This window comes from Lacerta agilis, chromosome 3 (genome assembly GCF_009819535.1).
Source record: "Lacerta agilis isolate rLacAgi1 chromosome 3, rLacAgi1.pri, whole genome shotgun sequence".
In the NCBI taxonomy this organism is placed as follows: Eukaryota; Metazoa; Chordata; class Lepidosauria; order Squamata; family Lacertidae; genus Lacerta; species Lacerta agilis.
This window is the reverse complement of record NC_046314.1, coordinates 98,059,915-98,083,645: the sequence shown is the minus strand read 5'-3', so window position 1 is coordinate 98,083,645 and position 23,731 is coordinate 98,059,915. Positions and strand designations below refer to the sequence as shown.

The 23,731-nt window shown below is 39.9% G+C and overlaps 1 protein-coding gene across 1 annotated transcript; it reads right to left on the bottom strand.

Annotated features, from left to right (window-relative positions):
- Window positions 1-697: 697 nt before the first annotated feature.
- DYNC2LI1 (dynein cytoplasmic 2 light intermediate chain 1) lies at window positions 698-21,358 on the bottom strand. The gene is made up of 13 exons (XM_033144879.1): window positions 21,197-21,358; window positions 19,333-19,450; window positions 18,063-18,097; window positions 15,509-15,578; window positions 13,981-14,069; window positions 11,479-11,665; window positions 9,799-9,867; window positions 7,851-7,928; window positions 7,162-7,238; window positions 5,909-5,979; window positions 5,331-5,428; window positions 4,351-4,443; window positions 698-841 (listed from the first exon to the last, which is right to left on the bottom strand). Exons 1-13 carry the CDS (start codon window positions 21,208-21,210, stop codon window positions 779-781), a joined length of 1,062 nt encoding a protein of 353 aa, XP_033000770.1. The 5' UTR covers window positions 21,211-21,358; the 3' UTR covers window positions 698-778.
- Between the last annotated feature and the right edge of the window lie 2,373 nt (window positions 21,359-23,731).

Genomic DNA, 23,731 nt, shown 5'->3' with positions numbered 1-23,731 from the left:
CAGCTGACTGGTGCAGTTATTTCTGTCCCCACCCCCACCCCTCCACATTGTGTTTGAGCAAATTATTTCGGGTGGGGGGGATTCTTTTGTATAACATCTTTAATTTAAAAATGAACAACTGCATTAGTTTGTGGTAATGTTTAAAAGGTTCAAAATAGCAATTTACAAAAGTCATACAAAAATAGAAATTGCCTTTGCAATCTCCTGTTTAAGATCATATAGATTTGCTGAACACTTCAATTCAAACAAGCAAACAAAAAATCCATAAAGAATTTGTAATGGTTAAAAACTATAGTCCAACAGCCCAAACCTTCCAATAGTCTAAGTAGAAATGCAACTTGTATCATATTATGCTGGCAAAATACAGAAAATTGTGTCTCAACTGGAGGGGGGGGGGAAATCTCACAATCTCACACTGACCTTAATACGCTGCAGCAAAGGTGAAACTGAGGATCAGGGCATCAACCTGCTGTTAAGATTAATGTTCAGAATGTCCTTTGAACTTTTCACAAACCAGTTATCCGATGTTAAATGACACAGTATGTGTCTGCTTTTCTTCTTCAAACATTTTGCAACATCTGAGTCATCTCTTATTGAGTTTAACTAAGAGAAGTGATTCTGGCACAGTCTACTATACTGATCATAAACAACAATGACCACAATTATCATTAAGTATTTATGATGGGTTTTTTTTTAAACGCATTTTACAAGTGTACAAAACATAGTGACTCAAATGTATGAAATGCAGCTTCAAATCTGGTTGAGACATACTTCTCAGTCAAGAATCAAACTCCATTTCTTTCCAGGTTTTAGAGGCATTTCTTTTGTACTGTTCTAGTTCCTAAAATGGAAACATATATTGAAACAGTTTTTAATGTTTAGTTTTTTGTAATTTAGTTTTGAATTTCATTTTTGAAGAAAAAGCTTCTAATAAATGTAGTAAATAATAATAGCCCCCGTGATATAAGCAACTGCATGTTCAATTTTAATGTGAGAACGTTAAGTATTATTCTGCAATATATTGCAAATTTTGGATCTCATCCAGTCTCTGCTATCATTACTATCATCATTGCATATAAATCAGTATGCATAAAAATAAAATGAAAGACATAAAAGATGGCATTTTAGAAACAGTGTATGCAAGATAAGCCCAAACACCCAACGGGGTCTAAACTGCATGGAATGTATCAGCGGTATCTATATATCTTAATTATGAATGAGTTGTAAAAAAATCTTGATTGCGGCACACAGCGAATTAGCCATGATTAAAGCAGCTCTCATGTATGCCTTTCATAACACTAAACAAATGGCAGTTTATCTTTTTATGTCATGCTGTATATGCCATTCTAATACTGAGATCCACCGCAAAATTACTGAAGTCCATTATTCTAATTGCACCCATATCATATTACTTTTCATTATCTACTACTTGTGGTTTCAAAGAGCAATTATCCACAAGTCTTCTTTCACGGTTGGTTTGCCCTTGCTGAATTAGGACACAACATTTTCTTCATGTGAATGGATAGCAGAAAGGTACTTACCACCACCACTTACAAAAACCACATAGTTTATATTTCTGGCAGATCAGACTTCTATTTCTTTTGTAATTTTGGAAAACATTTTGATCAGTGTGGGCCGTGTTGTATGGCATCAGAATAAAAAGTGAAAATTGTTGATATGATCAGGGTCATTTCATCACACTTAACTTCATTTTTAGTTGGCTTACATCAGCACCCATATTCTTTTTGTAATTTTGCACAACTTGGCAGAGGCCTCAGTTTTTATTGGGATTGCTAGCTGATGGAAGTGTCTTTAGAAGTAGTGAATGCTTGATATTTTATATGGTTCTGAATTGCTCTTATAAGTTGTAAGCTGCCATGGTATAGTATATTTTAAAAAAAAGTGCCATATGGATTTATTAAATAAATATAATTTCTGAAATGCATTGTGCTCATGTCTAATTCTTCTTGTGCATCTGACTAGTAGTTCCAGTCATTCAATCAATATATTCATTGGTTCATTCACACCTTGCAATTGTAATGATGTTTCATCCTACTTAATTGTCGACTTATCAATACATTGTTGTTACAGTTGTGTGCCTTCATCACTTTTTTGTGGTTGTTACATAGGACTGGGCCCTTGTATACTATTTCCCACTCCACTATCAGCTGCACAGAGACAGAGATTTTAGCTGCATCTGGAGTGATGAGGGGAAACGGTTAAAGCCTGCACTCCCCAATGATCCTGATGTATCCAACATCATGATTTTACCTGTATCAGGAGTGCTGCGGGGAGGGACAGGTTAATGCTGCTTTACTGTATTCGGTTGTGCTGGGGGTACTGGAAGGGGGCTAGGTTAAAGGAGCTACAATTGTTGCTTAGGTTGCTCAGGTTTTTAAAATTTCAAAAGCACTATTAAATGGCCTTCAAGCATCTGAACAACTATCACCGTACAGTGAGCAAACTGTTAGGCTGGAGAAAATAACGAGAAAGACAGAGAAGCATCCTGATCGGGGCCTTTGGTGTATTATAGCAATGATGTATTTCTAACGTCTGGGTGAAATGGGCTATATGGCTGATGCAGATCACTACCCCCCAAAAAGAGGGGTCAAAATAAGCACTAATGGATCAATGGATGCCCAGCAGGGGGTGGGGTAGAGGGAACGGGACCGTTTCTTTTATGTGCTGCTGTTCAGAAAGCTTGCTAAGAAATGAGAGTCTGGTTACTGTTTGCAGGTGTGTGGTCCCTAATGTCAGTAGCATTATGAGAAGTATATTAAACTCTACAGATAGTCATTCTGAGTCCAAAGAGCAACATAAAATGATCAGGAAGAAATGCACAAAAGTCTACTTTTCAATTGGAATAAAAAGCTACCATGCATGAATACCTTCAAGAAACAGAAATAAAAAGCATTATGTTTGACGCTATAACTTTAACATAAATGCTCCTCTCTATATAAATGCTTTATGTATGGAACAAAGGAGTACAAAAAGGAAGGGAAAAAAGATTAGCTTTCTGAAGCATTTAATACTTACTTCTTGAGATAAGGGCTATTTCATTCTCAATTTTCATATAATTATGGGAAATCCTAATGCATTTAAAAACTGAATGTAGCCAGGGAATTGTTTTCTTACAGATATATACAGGGTTATCGCGCAGCTTTTAAGATCAATGAAATACAAAAATCCCAAAATGTTTTCATAAAGGGCAGTTCAAATGTTATAATAATCTTATAATAACTGAACTCCAAGATGGAAATTTTAGGGAAATAACTGCAGATAATTTTCTTTTTACAGAAACTTGTCTATTACCATTTTTTCGCTGTAATAGTACCAACAACAAAAGATACAGCAACTTCCAATGGCATCAATACAGATTAAAATCTTTATAAAATAAAAGAGCACTGAAACTAGGAAACACCTGGAAAAATATTAATTTTCAATATGATTTAATCAACTTTTACTAGTAGCCTATTTTGCTTAATAAAAATACCATCCATAATCATAACCTTAGTATGAATGTAAAGCAAAAAATTTTGTAGCAAGCAATTAAACTGAATATTCTATTTTGGGTGACACATAAAAATCAATTCAACAGAATGTCTGAGGACTATATTAGTCATTATTAATTATATACTACTTGTAATCTACAAGAAATAATTTCAACTGAGATTAATTTTGCACTATGACTTAAAATGGAAATACATGCTGAGGTAACTCTAAATCAATGCCCTGGAATAAACCTGCCAGCCTAAACAATTTTTCCAATACTGGAAGTAGTCTAGAGTTTGTCTATTTTACTATAAATTATACTATACTATAAAACTGTGAAATCAACTAGATAATTACTGGCTCATGTTTGTAAGCATGGTCACTGACGTGAACTTCAACTAAACTTGAGTAACCTTAGCTGGAGCGTTATGAAACTTCCAGAGAAAATATGGGGTTACTTTAGTTTAAGAACTATGCTGTGGCATTTTTCAAAGCTACCTTTTACCTTTAGAAAATGCAACTTGGAAAACTGCCCTGGAGGTAAACCCTGGAGGTAACACTCAAAGTTCTTCCACGTCTGCAACTGCCATCAGTGTGGCTTATTTTGCTATAGAAGCAGATTGCTTTAAAAATTATCTGAATTATTTATAGAATAACCTTCAATAATATCAGGTTAGGCCGAGAGATGATGATGTGTCCAAGGCCACCTGGGCAAACTTTATGGTTAAAATGAGACTTGCAGCTATAAATGAATGTTCAAAGGTACAAACGTCGGGGCAGATCTACAGTGCCTGAGAAATACCCGTGAGATATTTTTTATTGAGCGGCATGAACGACTGCTGTAGCATGGTGACATACCTGGTTCTTCTGAGCGCGCATAGCATCTACTTCATATTCACCATATTGTGGATCTTGAGCTGGGTCCTTGACTTCCTTGAAAACTCCGACATTCTAAAATAGGGGGAGGTGAAAGAGTAAAATGCAGCCCAATTCTTTCCCCCAGGTGTGTCTTATATCTCTAGAGCTTGCATCTCTGCCATAAATACGTTTAAGGCATCAACCTGTATGAACTGAAGAGCTGGTTCATATAGCCCCCTCTTCTATATGTGTAATGAAGGACCAGTTGCATGACTGCAACCAAGCTGGGATGGCATGGATGTGCTACATATATACACTATTTTTCCTTATGGGGCTAAACACACCTTGCAAAATACTCAACCCTCTGTGCGAAGAAGCTAGTTCATGTAACAGGCACCTCCGAGTGATCCTGGCTACACTGTGAACCCCTCCAGCAGGTCTACATGTTTCAAAGACGACTGTATGAAACAGCCTAGTCCTTTCAGTTCATAAAGCTTGCATTTATTTATTTGGACAAGACCAAGAATGAACCTACAAAGATCACGTGAAGTGACTTTGTGTCTATGTTCTCTGTGATGTAGTGTCCCAGTTCAGATGTAACAGTTCAGGTCTAATAAACCATGATTTATTACAGTGAGAATGAGCATTGCGCCCAGGCGCTCAGTCCTCTTATGTCCCACAGCTGAGCACTTGGGTGTGGGGATTAAGCAACAGGTTCCTGTTACATCTAAACTAGGAACCCCTGGCTCAAGGCTTAAATCTTGATCAATGAATTAGGAAATGAAAACAGCTGTGCACAAAAAGCAAAGCTAGTACCAAGCTTAAAGTTTCAATTCTTCCATAACTAGAAGTCCAAATGAAATTACTTTACTTCTGAATAATCTGGCTTGGGCACAACAGTGCAACCACAAGAATGAACAAGTATTGTGAAAAGAAATAAGGTTGATAAGAACATTAAAGAACTAAAAATGTATACACACCTTTGGTGGAAATGCCTTCTCAAACACCTTTTTCCATAGATCCATAGGTGTCTGTGCATGCAGCTTTCCAATATCACTATTGGAAGCAGGAGGAGGACCTAGTTATTATAAGAATTGTAACAATGGTCACTCTATCATTCAAATGGCAAACAAGCTACTTGTCTGAATGCATTCCCCTCAATAATTTAACAAAACTGATGAAAAGAAAGTACAAAATGTCCTATGTGGAGGTCGTTATGCAAATATGTAAGAAACAGGTTCCTGAAGATAAGCACTAAGCTTTCAACACGGAAGCTGTTATACTAGGGCTGCAATCCTTTGTGTACTTTACACACTTTCCTGGGAGTAAGTACCACTGAATTTAGCAGGGCTTAGTTTTCAATAAATAGCATTGTTGTTAAACATTGCTGTACCTTCTTAAACCTTTCTGATCATTTTTCTTGAGTAATCATCACACACAAATACATTTTGTAGACATTTCAGAATCCATTGTTCATTTTTGTCCACTTCAGCCTTGTATTCTCTTAATTGTAAAAGCTATATGCACAATAAATATTCTGGAGAAGAAAATCACCCACCTATTTGACTAAGAGAGTCCATTCCTGCTGGGATAAAGAGTGGCTTGTTCTGATCCACTGACATGGATTTGCTTAAAAAACATGAACGGAACAAAATGAATATAGATCAGTTATCAGAATTTACCAAAACTGACAAAAAGCACACTCCAAGAAAGGCAAGTTACTTAAACACATGTATTTGCTTGAATGAGAACTGAGTTGGTCCAGACCACCAGCTGTCTCCCCTTCCTTGCTCCTTAAATGTATGCAAAGAACATATTGTTTTAATTTATTATTTATTTTGTATTGTTTGACTGTATCTGTTTTCTTTTCTTTTTTTAAAAAGAAAATTCACTACCCCCCCCCCCCCCGTTACAACTGTGTCCCATGAAAATCAATAGGACTGATGGACAGCAAAAATTTAATTTCTACTGATGGAACCTTTGACAGATCTATTCCCCCACCCCTAGCTTTTTCTATAAAGCTCCAATTTTTATTTGTCTCTCAGCAGCAGTCCTTCTGACAAATGGGATTGAATGGGAACTCCCCTTGCCCACCCTTGCAGGCATAGAGGTCCAAATTCAGATCAGGACTGGAGGAGGGAGAAATGTGCTAAATTCCCCAGTGCCAAAGGCCCAATCTGGACCCACCGCCCACCTGATGTTTTTGAAAGAAATACTGTGTACTCAAGGACAAACCATGTAATCAACATTCTGCGTAGTTTGGGCCTGAGTCTACAGCAGATCTCCAACATTTCAGCAGGGCCTTTTCAAGCCGTGTCATCTGAGATCCTTTAACTGGAGATGCTATGAACTAAACTGAGGGACTTGGACATGCAAGTTTTATCAATGAGCTATTGGTGTGTCCTTCACATAAAAGCTGGCTTCTTTCCAACAATGGTAGTTTTGCCCAAGATTCTCACACCCAAAGCGGAGAAAACATCCCTAAGACCATGGGTGGCTAACCTGTGGTGTCTCCAGATGCTGCTGGGCTAGATCTAGAACTTCAGTCATTCCTGAACATTGGCCATGCTGGAAGGCCACAAGTTAGCCACCCACCTACACCAACAAGCCCATTTGAAAGCATTTTCCTGAAACTGTTTCATCAGCCTTTATATAGATCTATGAGCAAGAATCCTGTATTAAACAGAAAAGCTGACAGGTTTTATTTTTTTCCCTTTCCCTTTTTTTTTTTTTTTTTTTACAAATTGTCAGTATCCAGCCAATAGAAGGTTTTGGGAGAGCTTGCCAATAGTAGGAAATTGTTTAGTTTACCTCCTATCAAAGCCAAACGCTAAATGGTTAATGAGAGCACGTGTTTTCAGGAGCAGAGCTTCAGATTTGCTGGTGAACTGTGAACAAAGCATAAAACTTGTGTTATTCTCCTCCTAGTAAACATAGTAAAATACTACTCCCGAGTCACTCAAAATTCATCATAGGACTGTTATGTTTAAGATTTAGCTGTTTCAGTATCCTGAAACAGCTACCACTTAATGCCCCCAAAATAATAATAATAAAAAAACTATTGCACAACACTGTTATAATACATGATTACTGAAAACACACAATTAAAACACACAATAAAACAACCCCATTAAAACATTAAAATATAAATGTCCATAGATAAAATATGCAGTAAAACAAAATTAAACAACACCAATTAAAATAGGAGACTCAGGTCAAGAGATTAAAGGAATGGCTGTGTGTCTTCAAAAGCCGGCAGAATGCCAGTACAGATGAGGCAACTCATATCTCAGTAGGGAGTGCATTCCGCAATACCAGTGCTACTAGTGAAAAAGATCACCTCTCTGCCATCACAAGCCAACAATCATCAGGTCATGGTAAGACTAACCCACACATTGGGTTATTTTATTTTATTTTAATTTAATTTATTTGTTTGGGAAATGAATACGAGTTGAAAGGGTTGGCAGGGTTGTGCCCATGAAATACAATAATATACATACCACTAAAGATGCTCCATAATAATGAGAAACAAAGCGAAGCGTCTTGTATATTATTTTTTTCATCTCCGAATCAAATTCCTTTAAAAAAAGAGGGGGGTTGGGGTGGAAAAAATTCTAATTAATAATTTTAGTTTTTCACATTGCGACATAACATTGCCCTCCTTTGCATGTAACGCTAAGTCAACATTTGCCAACAAGTAAATGTGTGGGCTTCCACAGAGTAGACTTTGACCACTGTGCTCCTCGCAGGTCATTCTGTTATTGCGCTATGCTAAGCTAAACCATGGTTTGGTTTACAGTATTGTTTAAACCCAGGCTTGTGGCTCAGCTCACTCAGGCACAGCACAAGGTGTAGGCCATAGGATAAACCTTGGTTACAGCTTGAGGCTTGTCCGAAGAGAGCTAAAGCACAAGCTCAGTTTGGATGACCTACTAAGCTAAACCATAGCTTAGATGAGCACAGCAAGAGGATGACCAGGGAAAGGCAAATCACTTCAACAGTATATGCATATATTTCCCAAAGACACACATTTTTGCTTTGCCTCACAAGGGCTTATTTATTCTGCTTTACAGGAATGCAGCTTAACGATCTTGGGAAAATGTCATTTACACTCCATTCAAAAGCAACCAATAACGTTGGCTGCTTAATAAAGGAAGCAAACAAAGAAATCTTGGCTTGTGCTACTAGGAATTATGCATCAATGACAGGTGACTTGCCTAGAATGCACTATGCTGCCACCTAGGGGACCAAGGATGAATGTTTCCCCAAATACATGTCCTGCGTGCGTGTGCTCTAACAGTGCACGAAAGATAAGACTGCAGTTTGGTTGGAAACACCAATAAATTTTTTTTGGGGAAAAAGACTGCAGTTTGGTGTTGTGGTTATAAAAACAAAAAGGATGAGAAGTGAATTAAAAGCAGACTCTGAAAGAACCAGCATTGCCGTATCTGATGATAAATCATCATCACTTGTGAAGAGACAGGTACAGCGAAGTGTTTTCTACTGATCAAGTGTGCACACGTTGATCCAGTTGAGGGAGGAGTAAGAGAGAAAAAGGACACAAGGATAGTACTAAGTTAAGATCAAGCAAGGTAGGGACCAGCTTAAAGGGCACCACACACCACATCTTCTTGGGAAGTCCCTGCTGCATCAGGGAAATGGCCCATCTATTCTAGCGTCCAGTTCTCAGAGCAGTCTCCCCACCAGTGATTCCCAGGAACTGGTATTCAAGGGCATCCTGCCTCTGGCAATGGAGGTAGAATATAGCCATTGTGGCTAATACCCACTAACAGCTGTCTTTAATGGTCAGTTCAGTTCTGGGGAGAGGAGGTCATCTCAGACACATTTATACTTCCAGTTAATGGGTAAGTGATGACAGTCTGCGTACATTTGCTGGGGAGGCAAGTTTAAGATTAAGCTAAAAATGAAAACTGTCTGTTGGAAACGCAACCGGTGCATATGAACAGGCTGTTCATCTTCAAAGATAACTCTACAAAATAACCTAAAGGGCATGTGCTAAAGGAGAGAATGGGGCCTGAAGGTCAACATAAAAAAGCAAGGGGAAATAAATAGGAACACAGGAAGCTACTTTATACAGTCAGACCCATTGTCTAACTCTAACCCAACTGGCAGAGGCACATGAGGGTTTCTCAGCCCTACCAAGGGATGCTAGGAATTAAAGCTGTTGGTATATTTCACAGTTGGTATATTGCTAGTATATGTCATTCATATTTTGCCTTATTTTCTTCATTATTATAAATATTTTATTATTATTTCTGGAGGATGAATGACACAGATGGCAATTACATATGGCTGTAATTGCCATTTTGTTCATATTACTTTTCTGATTTTAGAGAGAGAGAGAGAGAGAGAGAGAATCAATAAAAAAGTGTCCTAGGCTACCACAATACACCAGAGGGGGAGAATTGTAACACAGTTATTACTTACATGAAACATATCATATTTGCTCCCAATTATAACTAGTGGAATTGGAAACGGATCAATCAGTTCACGATCCTGTTAAGAAAGTGGCAATACTTATATAACATTTTTACAACCCCTTTTTCAGGTAAGTACATGCTGAGATGGCTTCAAAATAGTTCACACATGGGCTTCATTGTTGCATAATCATTTGGAATAAGGAGAATTTAAGACTATACAGCCATTAATTTATTATGGAAGTAACTGCAAGTAACTCACCAATGCCTTAAGTAGGAAGATTTCAAACTCCTTTCAACCTAACTCAGTCCAACCTGTGAAGATGCCTCACCCCTACATGGATGGGTAAACCAAACCCCAATGTGACAAGAGCACATTGACTTTACAAATGGCTTTCCATGCTAGCTCTTCCTTATGGAAAGAGGCAAGCCTAGGGAACGAATCCCTGAAGTTTCAGCTCCTTACATATGCTTAAGCTCAAGACAAGCAGAGCAGCTAGGATTTGCTTCACCAGAGGCAGGAAGAAATCTTCTTTCTTATTCTCCTCCAATATAAGCTCAACCGATCTGCTGATGCAAAGCACATGAAAATTCTGCATCTACAGAAGCTGCAATGGATGAAACTTGAGCAGGGGTCTTGGAAGGGGTTTCTTCTTGTTGAATGGCCATCCCGTCATGTATGATCTAGTTGAAATTCCTGCATTGCAAGGGGTTGGAGTAGATGACTTTCAGGGTCCCTTCCAACTCTACAATTCTACAATTCTATAATTCTCACATGCACACAGCAGCTTCAGAAAGGACAAAGGTGGGAGGGGGGCTGTAACTCCTTCCATTCAGGAGTGTGAGGTGGCATCAGTGCGATAGGTGAAGCAATGGAGAAAAAATATGCCTATTTTTTAAAAGATGAACTGGGCTACTGAAAGTCATAAAGGAAGCAAATTTATGTCTATTGGGTCTTTTATTCATGTTCATTTATTGCTCACATTAATAGCTACTTTATAGTATTATTTTTACATCCTTGAATTGTGCACTATAGAATATATATATATACGTTGTTTAGACACCGCATACACACAACATTTGTACAAGATGAATGCATGATGCCAGGTACCTTTTCAATTGCATCTTCGGCAATCTATTTTACTTTCTTCAAGAGAGCACATTAGCAATTGAATTTCAAGGGCTTATGTTAACATCCCTGAAATTTTATAATTTAATTAGTTGTCACATTATCAAAAGGCACTGAGTCTGTGATAGACACTTGAATAAATGCAAAGTATAGAGTCGTGCTGAAGGCTGTTATAACTACACCCTTTCCTCAAATCTGTAGCTTCAGTGAGTTGCTTTGCCAGATAACTTCTGTACATTCTAGTTTTCACCTTCATTTCAAAAGGAGATTATAAAATCAATATCAAACTGCGTCTGTAAAACTGTTTCTTTTGATTGTTGTAACATGCCATAACAATCACATTAGATGTCTAACAAGAATATATAAGAAACCTTCTTTCCTTGTTTCTGCCCCTACTGAATTTTCATTAAATTGCTATAATTTTCCACTGAACAAGTTCTTCTACATCAAATGGATTTTCAGTCATGCATAAAAATCTAAAGGAATTGTTTATGATTCTCAAAGCGATTATCTTTAACTGTGTATGAGCCTGTGACATCTGGAGAAAATACTAGTTCTTACTGGATGATCCTTTGGCAAATTGTTCCATATTCTCTGTTTAATTTCAGTAGCTGCTTTAGGATTTGTTTGTCCCAGTTTTGTTATAACTTTGTCTACATGCTTCCTAGTGGCTTGTAAAAGGCTCTCCATGGTTGGCCACAGTTCATTTGGCTTTGAAAGATCCAGGACAAGAACGATAGCAAATGTCCTACAAAAAGAACAGAAAGACAGCCTAACATTTTTAAAGGCACCTAATATATTCTTTACACAAGATGCATCTCATACAATGGCATCTAAACAGCAGTTTAGATGAGCAAAAAATAAACATTCCAACCCACACAACCTAAGCAAATTACATTAAATATGGAAACAATGTTTGCCCGGAAAATGATTTGTACTCTACTATAAATTATTTGTCGTGATATTTTATTAGCTGAATTTATAAACCTGGTTACTATGGGCTGAGAGAACTGTTTGGGAGAATTAGATGGAGCAGCATTGCTGGAGCTAAGGAGTTATGAACTTGACAAGTAACAAGGAAACAAGCACTGATGCTTGCTTGTTTCAACAAATCTTAGTTTAAACTAACCAGTTATTTGCAGTTCACACAGTTAAGCCCTGGGCTCCTTGAGGAGTAAGAGTGGAATATAAACTGAATGGACAAATTAATAAATATACAACAAACTGTAGTTCGTTCAAAAATGAAACTGTGTTGGGGTGGAGAAGCATGCACACCTGACACTTGCTTCCAATTGTTGATGTAGTGCTACACCATGGGTTAGTGACACATCTAAAAAAGGCAAATATCCAAGGTGACACTTTTAGTTAAGAGATGAACAAAGCTGTCTCAACCAGTCTCATAAAAAATTTAAGAAGCAGGGAAAATAAGAGCTCTAGCCTGCATGGAACTTTGAACTGCAGACCAAAGTATCTGGCTAGCCTGAGTTCATCATTTCAAATTCTTTAGACCAAAAAGTGGTCTGCTTATCTCCACACCAAGATCCTAATGTTGATTTTAATTGTAGTTCATCTGCAGCAGCTGTAAAAAAAACCAGGTAACTATCTTACCCATCCACATGAAAATGACTTTGATTTTTCAGAGTTATGCACACAGAAATCAATTTAATATCTTCCCTCAAGTGTAACTACACTGAGAAGAGAGGACTAGGGCCTTTTCCACAATACAGTCATACCTCATGTTACGGCCGCTTCAGGTTGTGTTCGGTACGGGTTACGGACACGCCAAACCTGGAAGTACCCGAACGGGTTACTTCCGGGTTTGACGGTTCGTGCAGATGCGCGAAATGATGTCACGCGCATGCGCAGAAGTGCCAAATCACGTCGCACACATGCGCAGACGCGACACTTCATGATGCGTTCTGCTCATGATGCGAATGGGGCTCCAGACCGGATCCCGTTCGCATCCAGAGGTACCACTATAGCCCCTATATAGCCTTTTCCCAATAAATGCCCCATTGAGAGCAGAAGAAAGCCAACCAGTACATTGACTTCTGTTGAGAGGCAACACAAAAAAAAAATTGTTAGGTGGTTTGTTTGGGTTGAAAGGAAAGCTAGTTTTAAATCTACATTAAGCAATTGTGTGCAATGGCTGCTGCTCTTCGGGCAATCCCTATCTCTCCCTTGTACCTCAAGTGTTGTTGGAAACCTAAAATGTTGCTCTGGGATATTTGCAAGAATAAATTCAAGTGTAATGAATAAAGCTTACAGCTGCTGTGAGAGAAGCTAGTCTCCTTCCACAACAGTAATATTTTCTGTATTTTCTTGTAGCTGGGGTTTTGATAATATGTCTTTCTCTTTTTCCTTAAATGGAGTTACTTTCTGAACCAGGTATCTTTCTTTTAATAAACCATCTTTATTTTTTTCAAAATGTTATTGCTACATTTATACCCCAACTTTCCTCCAAAGAGCTTAAGGCGGCAAATATGGTTCTCCCATCTTACCGGTAGCTATCCTCAGAACCATCATGTAAGGTAGGTAAGGCAGAGAGATAGAAACTGACTCCAGGTCCCCTGGTGAGCTTCATAGTTGAGTGGGGATTTAAACCCTGGTTTTCCAGGTCCCAGCTCAGCGTTCTAACCATCACACCACACTACAGAATGTAGTTCTATAGATAGTAGAGGGTATAAATTTCAAAAAGCAACTGGAAGCACAATCCTATACATGTCAACTCAGAAGTAAGTTCCATTCGGTTCACTTCCAGTAAGTGGGCACAGATCTCCAGCCGCAATGAATGACAAAGTGGTGAAACTGAAAATGACTCAGATGAAGGTATGACTGACTATTGTTCGCCAGTGGAACCTGTATTGACTATACGCCATGTATTCAATTCCAGGTCCCACATGTGCAGGACAAAAATCTAGAGACCACAAATGACTACGAGGAAGAGTAATAAACATTACTAAATGAATAAAGTTGGAAGTTTGAAGTTCAATGGAAGAACTGAGCTGTTATAGAAAGATCGTGGAGATTAATTACGAAATTACCAAGTTCTTGGTTCATTACCTTATGTTAGCTGTAGTTAATGGTATGGGAATCAAGTCCAACAATGAAGTTCCACCACCTAGTTCCCAAAAATTAGCAATATCTTTGGGCTGGGAAAAAAAGTTTATTTGCATTAATCATTTGCACAAGATTTTGATGCATAACATACATTGCAATATGCATCTTGTATGATTGATCTGACATCAGATAGAAACCCAGCAGAGAAGGTTGGATTGTCTTATCAGGAGTTTAGAAGAATGCCAGCAGTGGATTTTGCCTACAAGGTGTTGGAATATAAGATTTACACATGAAACTTGAGAAGATCTTCTTCACACTTAGTCATGGATAGGGAACCTTTTTCCGCCTAGGAGCTACATTACCTTCTGAAAAATCTTCTGGGGACCATAGGCTAGTTGTGGACAGGAACAGAGGCAAAAGTAGGCAGAGCAATGAAAGTTTACCTTTGTACAGCAGACCTGTTTCTGAACGCACTCACTTGCCCCCATGCTCTGTTTGGGCAAGCAGGGATCATTATGAGAGTTCAAGGATACATTCCAGTCCAGCAAAAACACTATACAGTGGTACCTCAGTTTAAGAACAGTCCGGTTTAAGAACAATTCAGTTTACGAACTCCGCAAAACTGGAAATAGTGTCCCGGTTTGAGAACTTTACTTCCCTCTAAGAATGGAATCTGAAAGGTGGAAAGGCACTGGCTGCAGGAGGCCTCATTAGGGAAAGCGCGCCTTGGTTTAAGAACGGTTTTGGTTTAAGAACGGACTTCTGGAACGGATTAAGTTCATAAACCGAGGTACCACTGTAGAAGGGTATGAAGCAAGTTCAGGGAAAGGCTTTGGGAAGGAGGATTTGGCCTGTCCCACAGGCCAGACAGAGAAGCCAGGAGGGCGACATTTGGCCCTGGGAGGTTCCACACCCTGATTTATGTGGTGGTCTTGATACAATAGTGTTCATGGAACAAAACAAAACAAAATACATGTAATCCCCACTAATCCCCAAACACACTTTACACGGGTTGTAGGGAGAGATAAGAAAGCCAAAACTAGCCACAACTTTCTGGTGTATGTTTTGTTTGCATCTTCCCTTGCTGCAGCCCACATAAAGAGCTCTGCTTATGCGCTTGAAGTCAGTGCCAGGAACAGAAAAGGAGGAGAGAGACAATCTGCAGAAATGTCATTGGTTTTTACTTCTAATGACTGTGGAAAACTTTCCTTTTTCACTAGGTTTATGCAGGAAATTAAGAATACAATTTCCATAATATTTAGCTGATTTTTTTATATTTTTGTTTGCTTTTTATTGCATGGCTTTATGTATGATTGTTGTAAAATGCTCTGTTTTTATGAATAGCAGGAGATATTTTTATAAATAAATAAGTTCGAAAAATGCACATCTTTCTCCAGCTATCAAGGCCACTGCAAATTAGAGTTCTGTCTGGAATGTGGTTGCATAAATGTCAGGGGCAGGCTTGATGAAGTACATAACACACTGATGAACCAAAAGGAGATTATATAATCTAGTTTGTCAGCATACTTACTGTATTGTGCCCTTTTGCTCTTCTTCCAAATGTATACTCCAAAGCTAATGTTGGTTTTGGAATTTCATCCCTGGAAAAATTAAGATCACACACACACACACACACACACAGAGAGAGAGAGAGAGAGAGAGAGAGGGGAGAGAGAGAAATTAACCTTATTCTTTATAAAATTAAATTTGCCCTATTATCAACACAGTATTTTCACAAACAACAGGTGGAAACAAAACAGTGAAAATGGTTCCCAAGTTTATTGGAGTGAGTTTGCATGGGATGGCAAAACTGAAAAGGATTCAGCCCCTCATACCACACACTTAGTGAATCATTTCTGAGAACTGAGATGTAAAAACTAGAACACGGCTGTCAGGGAACTGCCACCTGGCCTGCTGAGGGGACCCGAGGGACTGTTGGGATACAGGAAGCCCCAACGCCAACTGAGCAGCAGTAGCTCTTCCAGCGCGAAAAGCAGCCACATCTCCAGTGGGGAGGAAGGGGAAGGGGCCAGCCAGGCGAGAAGAGGGCTTGGGGATGCTACGGAGAGCCCCAGCGCCTCTTCCAGCCAGGAGTGGCAAACAGGGAGTCTGGCGGGGAGACTGCTTGGGGATACTGCAGAGACCCTGCGCTCACCTCGCTTGGCTGGTCAGGAGGGAGGCACGCCATTTCCGCCACCCCAATTGCGCAGAGGGGTGAAACGCAAAGAGGGTAGGAGAGGACTTGGGGTGCCTAAGTTCTTATGCTGGGGAAAGAACCGGAAGGGGCCACTCCCGGACTCTGCTAGTGACTGAGACAGACATGTACTTTGTAGCTCTGCACTGTAAATAGTCTGTACAATAAAGATTGGGAAATTTGGCAAAATAAGGTTAGAGTATTAAATACAGAGCTGAGCATAAATTTATTTGCTTGCACATAAGAGAGATGCTGGAAATTAAAGGCTGCAATCCTAGGCTGGGAGGAACAGAGCAATATTCCTCCCTGCCCCCACCCCCTCAAATCTGCAATGATGGAAGAAATTAAAATGTGGTGGGGGGTTTTCTGCTGCTCTCCATCAATGGGGGGCTATGCTGCCATGGGGGGCCTCCACTGAAGCTGCTGAAATGTGGGGCAGTGTACATTTCTGTTGGAAGTGTTCCTGCTGGCTGTAGGCATTATAAGGCCCCAAAGTGGGGTGTTGCGGGGCAAAGCAGGGCTGGTGACAAATTCAGAGCCAGCCTAATTCCTGAGGAGGAACCCAATCTGGAACCCTCTGCTGTACCAGCCTGAAGGTGCTGCAGGCATCTCCCAGCCCAGCAGGAGCTTGTTGCCGATGAGGCTGGGAATCCGCTGCTCCATCCCATCTGCCCTTGCTTAGGATTGTACTCCAAGTCTCATTGAAAGAGGGTCAGCATGCATAAGATTGCATCGTAAAGATACAAGGTATATGCTAATACTTTATATTTTAAAAAGCACACCAACTTCCTAGCATACAATGTGTCATGCTATGCCATGCCTCATTAGTTTACCTCCAGCGATTGAAACCTTGCATTACTGTATTAAATATCACAAGATTTTAGGGAGAAGAAGATATCACAAGATTTTAGAGAGAGGAATTCCACACTTTAAGTGCCTCTCTGTGTGGAAAGTGTTTTCTGGTTACCTATACAAATTATTACAAATATCGAGAAAAGGAATTCTGTGAAGGGTGAAAGATCATAGCCAGCCTTATGAAGTGGTGAAGAAATGGCTATGCATGGTGGATTCCAGAGGGGTTACCATTTTCCTGTCTCCCATTCTGTGTCATTAGAAAATATGAGGTGCAGAGCAGCTGGGAAAGGAGGAATAATATCTGAGTAATATCCAACTAAGCCATACTCAGAGTAGGCCCATTGAGATCAATGGACTTAAATGCATTCATTTCCATGGGTCAGCTCTACGTAATCACTCTTTAAAGTGTTTAGGACTATAGGCCGAAACCAGCTGAGGTGCTCTGAAATTACTCTGGATCACGGATGTGATGCACCACTCTAGTCAATATGTAGTAGAGACTACAGCAGAGGCCTATGTGGTGGGGCAGAGCCATGGAGCCAACCTCTCAACATTTTTGTCACTGCAACTTACCTGTATGAGACTGGGCATGGCAGAAGTGAGACTGAGGTTGTGTGGGCACAACAGTGGAAGTACTGGATCTCCTCTGCTGGGCAACTACATGGGCCTGACCTTGTCACCACTGTGCCCTGTCCAAGTGAGCTGAAGCAACACCAAGGTCAGGAGGGTGGCTCTGTCTTACCAAATGGACTGCTACCCTCCCAGTCATCCAAAAGGGACCATGTAGAATAGCAGGTCCAATACATTTCATCACCTGCCTGTGGCAGCCACCTCACTTTACCTAAAGCCCCTGAGAGCAATGTTACAGTTGGTAAGAATAAATCATAAGTGTTTTTAGACAAGTGTTTTGAGGAACATATTTCCACTGTTTGAAGGCACGCTGTTAAGGTATGTTCCAACAATGAAACTGTTGATGTTATTTAGAATTTTGAGTACCCAGAAAATATGAGATACTTCTCAAAACTTAAACACATACCTGTCAAGGCACCTCAGTATAATAGTAGTCTTTCCCTAGAAATTAAAAACAACAAAGAATACTATTGTAATGTCATTAAAGCATAAATATTATATCATTCTACATGCTGTAATGCATTCTTCTAATCATTTCTAATAAAATATCTGAAAATTACAAATGTAGGCAATTATATGTCATCTTATTACAGGAAAGTTAGCTGCCAACTTTCTATCAGAGTGTATCTACACTGCTATTATTATTACCATTATCAGAAATGATTGGAAATGACAAATTTAGTAATGGCAACAAGAAACTTAAAAATACAGGCATCACAGTAGCAATCAGTTTAGCCATTTGTATCCACCATTGGTAATTGTAAATAACAGGTTGATCAAATGATCGCCTGCTACTGGAATTGCTTAAGTAATGGAATGGAAATAAAATGAATGCATGAAATATACATAACAACAATATATGATTTCTTCATGCTTTAAGAAATCAGGTGCTGGGTAAAGTAGCTTGCTTTGAAAATTATTTTTTAAATTAATGTTTACAGTTTCTACAAAATGGCGTGCTCTGGTCCATGGGGTCACGAAGAGTCGGACACAACTGAATGACTGAACAACAACAACAAATAAATTAAGCAACGACTTAAGTCTTTCACTATTTAATTTTATAATGTGGGTTACAAACATTTTTACCATTCCCGTCCTGCATAAACATACTTAAAAGTATATCTGTCTAGAACTGGACTGTAAATTAGAAAAATTGCAAGCGGACACCATCTACCCATACTTAGGTACTGTTGAATCTGTCAGTTTCTGGTGTCTAATTGTGTAAAAACAGGAGGTGCCTATTTTTGCTTGATGATTTTTGAAAAATGAAATTACCTAACAGACCAAGATGGATGGACAGCTACCTCCTAGCCTGCAGATTGGATGCTTTCCAGCAGGCCTTCCTCATCTAGCCTGCAGTTGGCCATCCCTGGCTGCAGTTAGGCTTTACAAATTAAGGAGTTAATTCTCTTCTCTCCATTGCTAAAAACATCTTGCCCCACAATGCAATTAGGTTTAAAAGATGCCTTCTAGGGATTAGTCAATCTCTCTGAAGCTAGAACATGCGTTATTTAAGGTTAGGTCATTTATCGCAACACTATGAATATTAGGCATATAGAGCTTTGCAAGGTAGGAAATATTTCTTGTTGTTATAACAGAATTTCAGTTAGCATGCAAACAAAATTTATTTAATTTATATCTATAACAACAATGTGAAATGAAACACTGATTGTTACCCCATTTTTATTTCCTATAAAGAATAGTGATCTTTCCCAACATTCCAGACAATCTGTGCTGCCTTCATGTTTTTCTCTTTTTTCAACTTCCGCTTTAGCAATATCCCACAAGGTGTCACTGGCAAAGGAAAAAGAAATTAAAAAGTCCTCATGTAAAAAATACCTTCCAGTAAAGATGCTCTGCTCCCACACCACACACTCTACTCCATTTCTCCCTCATTGAAACTAATTGTGCCTTGTGATTATAAGTCATGGGAAGCCTATCAGGTATAGTGGGCAAGCTAGTATATTCCAGATTCTGTACTTACATGAGCTTCTTAGTACCAAGATTCCCGTCCCCCCCCACTCTCATCTGCTATAAGCATACTTATTTGTCTGGATGCTTTATTCCTGCCTAATTGCACCCTACATTTAATGCGGTATCATATCATTTTAAATAGTTATGACTTCTGCCAAAGAATCCTGGGGACTGCAGTTTATTAGCAGTGCTGAGTTGTTAGGAAACCCCCATTCTCCTCACTGAGCTACAATTCTCAGAGTGGTTTAACAATCAATCCCTCTTCCCAGGAAATTTTGTAGCACTATCAACAACTCACAGCACCCTGAACAGTTATTTATTTTATGGCAGGGGCAGGGAACTTCTACCCTGTGAGCCAACCTGTACCCTCCAGGCCACTCTGTCTGGTCCTTAAGATGCTCCTTCTGCAATGCCCCTCATCAGCTTTCCTCGGTGCTCTTGAGTACTTTTTGCCTACTGGTACTGTAATTAGAAAGTTTCCTTGAACCGTGATGGTGCTTCTTGTTTAATTGGACTGAGCAGCATACATAAACCACTGGATTTTGTGCAGCTGGAACGGAAGCCCATAGTACAAAGAAACAAAGCGTGTTCGTAGCGTGTTTGTTAACCCACTTCCCTATGCCTTTTACGCACAGCCCCAGGATGGTTCCTTACAAAGAATGCAGTGCTTGTGCTGAAAAACATCCCCTATACCAGTTTTATAATACCCCCTGCCCCGCCCCTTATCAGTACCGATGAGGAGTGGACAATATATTTTTCCCCATAAGAAAATCACTGCTAAGCTGCACCCACAAGAGATGGGGAGAAGGACAGGGAACTGTAGCTTGTTCAGGGTGTTAGGAGACCATCCTCCCATCAGATATCAAAGAAATAAACAACTATCTGAAATTTAGACAACACCTGAAGGCAGCCCTGTTTAGGGAAGTTTTTAATGACTGATGTTTTAATGTATTTTTAATCTTTGGTTGGAGGCCGCCCAGAGTGGCTGGGGAAGCCCAGCCAGATGGCCGGGGAATAAATAAATAATAGTAATAATATTATTTCCCTCCACAGATCTACAGTTCCCAGGGAAGAGGAAGTGATTTTTCAGCCCCTAAGGGAACTGTAGCTCTGGTCCATAGGAGCCAACTCCTGGAAGCCGGCGACCCTTTGGCTTCCCGCCCCAATAAAATATTTGAGCCCCACCCCCCACCCCACAAGTCCATGGACATTCAAATGGTGATTGTGCACCGTGTCCTGTGATTGCTTATGTGGAGCAGGGCTCACCTGGGCCCTCCCAATATTTTATTCCAGTTGGGCCCCCCTACTCTGGCTGGTCTCCCAGCCGAACCACACTTCCCAGGCCTCCTTTGGGGCGCCCGTTTAAAGCAGAATAACAGCGCCTTGAAAGACATGTGCGGATGCCGAAAGATAATGCCCCCCGTCCTCCGGGAAAGCTGCAGGCGGCCTGCAGAAGCTGGAGGCCGGGATACTGGCAGACGGCGAGCCCTGAGGGAAAGCGGCCTGCAGGCCCGCCGGAGCAGCAGAGATGGAGACAAGCCCTCCCCACACTGCCCCGCTCTTTACCTGGCCCCGGGCATTGCCTCCCCGTAGTCCCCGGAACAACGCGGCGGTCCTTAGGCCTCGGTGGACTCCCGGTCGCCATAGAAACAGCGCCTTGCCCTGCAGCCTAGCGGGAAGGAGCATCATGGGAGTTGTAGTTCTTCGGGAGCAGGAACGCGCGGCGCTCCCGCTTTCCGCTTGGTCCACTTCCGAGGATTTTTTTCTTTCCCCGCACTCTGCGAAACGGCTTCTTGCAAGGTCGACAGGGCGGTATGTGTGTAGAAAGTAGGTAGTGTGGAAATGATTTTTCTTTTTCTATTTTAGCTGCAGCTCATATTAGAATTGGTTTATTTTACGGCAAAGTTGCTCTTTAAATTTCGTTCACTTGCCGCACTCTGCGGATACTTTCCCCTCTGCTTTTGTGTGGCTTTTTGCTACCCGAGTTAAAATGTTTAAGTAGGGTAAGTGGTCATCGGAGAGGTGGCAGTCACCCCCGGAGGCTTGTCGGATCTGCTTTTTAGCCTTCAGTTCGTTGTTTCTGGTGGCTTTTGTTATTCATTCTTTATTACGGTCCAAGACCAGCTCTTAAAGGGCTTTTGTATTTTATGCTCTTAGGGCCGCCGCCCGCTGTCATTTTTTAAGCGAGTCGCTGACTGCAGTGAGTGTACACGCATGTGTGTGTGTCCATATACACGTATGCACACACAAATGTTATACCAGCTTTTCCGAGGTAGTTAATAGACACGTAACTGTTGAACGCAATTAATAAACACGTATAGGTTTATGCAGTTAGAATTGCTTGCTACTGCTTCCATGGAGCTCTTTTAATGTGACTACAGCATGTTGTTGGAATATTTCTCACACACACGTGGACTGCAACAGCAGGGAGGGCGGTGTTTAAGAACAATCCATCCTCCAACGGACTGTAAAGTACGAGACTTTCCGATTAATTGAATTCACTACAGATTTCCTTGACAATGCCTTTATTTGTTAGGTGGTTTACATTCATATAAAAATACCTTATGCAATAAAAGCTAAATATCCACAAAATAAATACAAATACTCTTACACATAAATTAATGTTTTATAATTATTTTTTCGCTTTCAGTACCTGTTCTATTCCAATATTTCTTTACTACATGTAATTCAACGAACTGCAGTTATTTTTCAGCAATTCATTATTTGTGCATCACATAAATTGGAACCCATACAATTTAAACATTTCTACATAAATGGTTCTCTTGTACCCATCACTGATAAAGATCTCTCAATCTAGCTCTAGTTACATGAGAAAAAATGTATGTGAGACTAGCTGTACAAGAATGTAGACAGAGATGCATGTGTATTGATCACGCCAATGTGCATCGTTGACGCTACTGATATCCAGCACATGGTATGCACACAGAAGCCAGCTTATGCATGCAGATCTCCTTCGCTGGATCAGAGTGATTGAGGTAATGTATGATACAACAATTTCCTCCGATAATTTAAAATCATAAAGGGGCTACTACTAACATACACTGAGAGAAGCAACAAACAGGATGACTAATGTAGAATTTTATATGTATGATAAAAACCATGAATATACATAGGTATTTAAAAATTAAATCTAACATGGTTTCTGACATGTCATTTTTATTTTCCAGATTTAAAAAAAATGACACACGGGTCTGCCAGTGGTGGCAGGCCACATCTGAAAATGCTCTAACCTTTCTACCACTTTTAGCAACCTAACTAAGCACTTCGTAGTTTGCAGTTACTAAAAAAAAACTGTCAGTTTATTTCGGAGTTTGAAGAGCCTGCAGTTGCAGAAGCATACCTATTTTAACCTCAACCCTGCCATAAAAATATAGAACGGTTAGCTGTAAAATTATTTATTGTTTCGTACAAGTATAGTAACTGGGTTTTTTTAACGGGGGGTGGGGCTAAGAAATATGAGTGCCATCTCTGCCCCCCCCTTTAGCTTACCGTAAATTGCTTATAACGAACAAGTGAGAAAGTGAGCAGGGAGGTTAACGGTACAACCTTATGCATAACTATTCCCAGGTTGTGTGTATTAGATGGCAGGCTGGATCTGCAATTACAGGGTAGTAGTAGACTACCCACAGATGTACATTAGTCAGCCCTGGCTCTCTTTTAGTTGGCTGAAGCTTTTTTTTTTTTTTTTTAGTACCTATTACATTGCCTGATCTTGTCCATATTGTAAAGGATGTGCAAAACATTCTTTGAAAAAAACAACCTTATCCACTACCCTTTAAAAGGAGGAAAGGCCCAAGATGTCCTTCAGCTCATTAAAAAGCAGACTTCATATAAACATTTCATAAAAAGTTTATATCCACAAAGAGTGGGGGGGGGGGGGACACTTTGTCACTAATTCAGGTTATCAAAGGAAATTATAAATATTGCCTGAATGATAGATCTGTAGATTACTCTGACCATATAAATCAGTGATTTAAAGCACCAATGATTACCCTTTTCTTCGCCAAATACTATGAACTGACCAGACAGATGTGTCTTTTGTTTAAACAACGGTATTGCATTGCTCATACACAGCTAAAT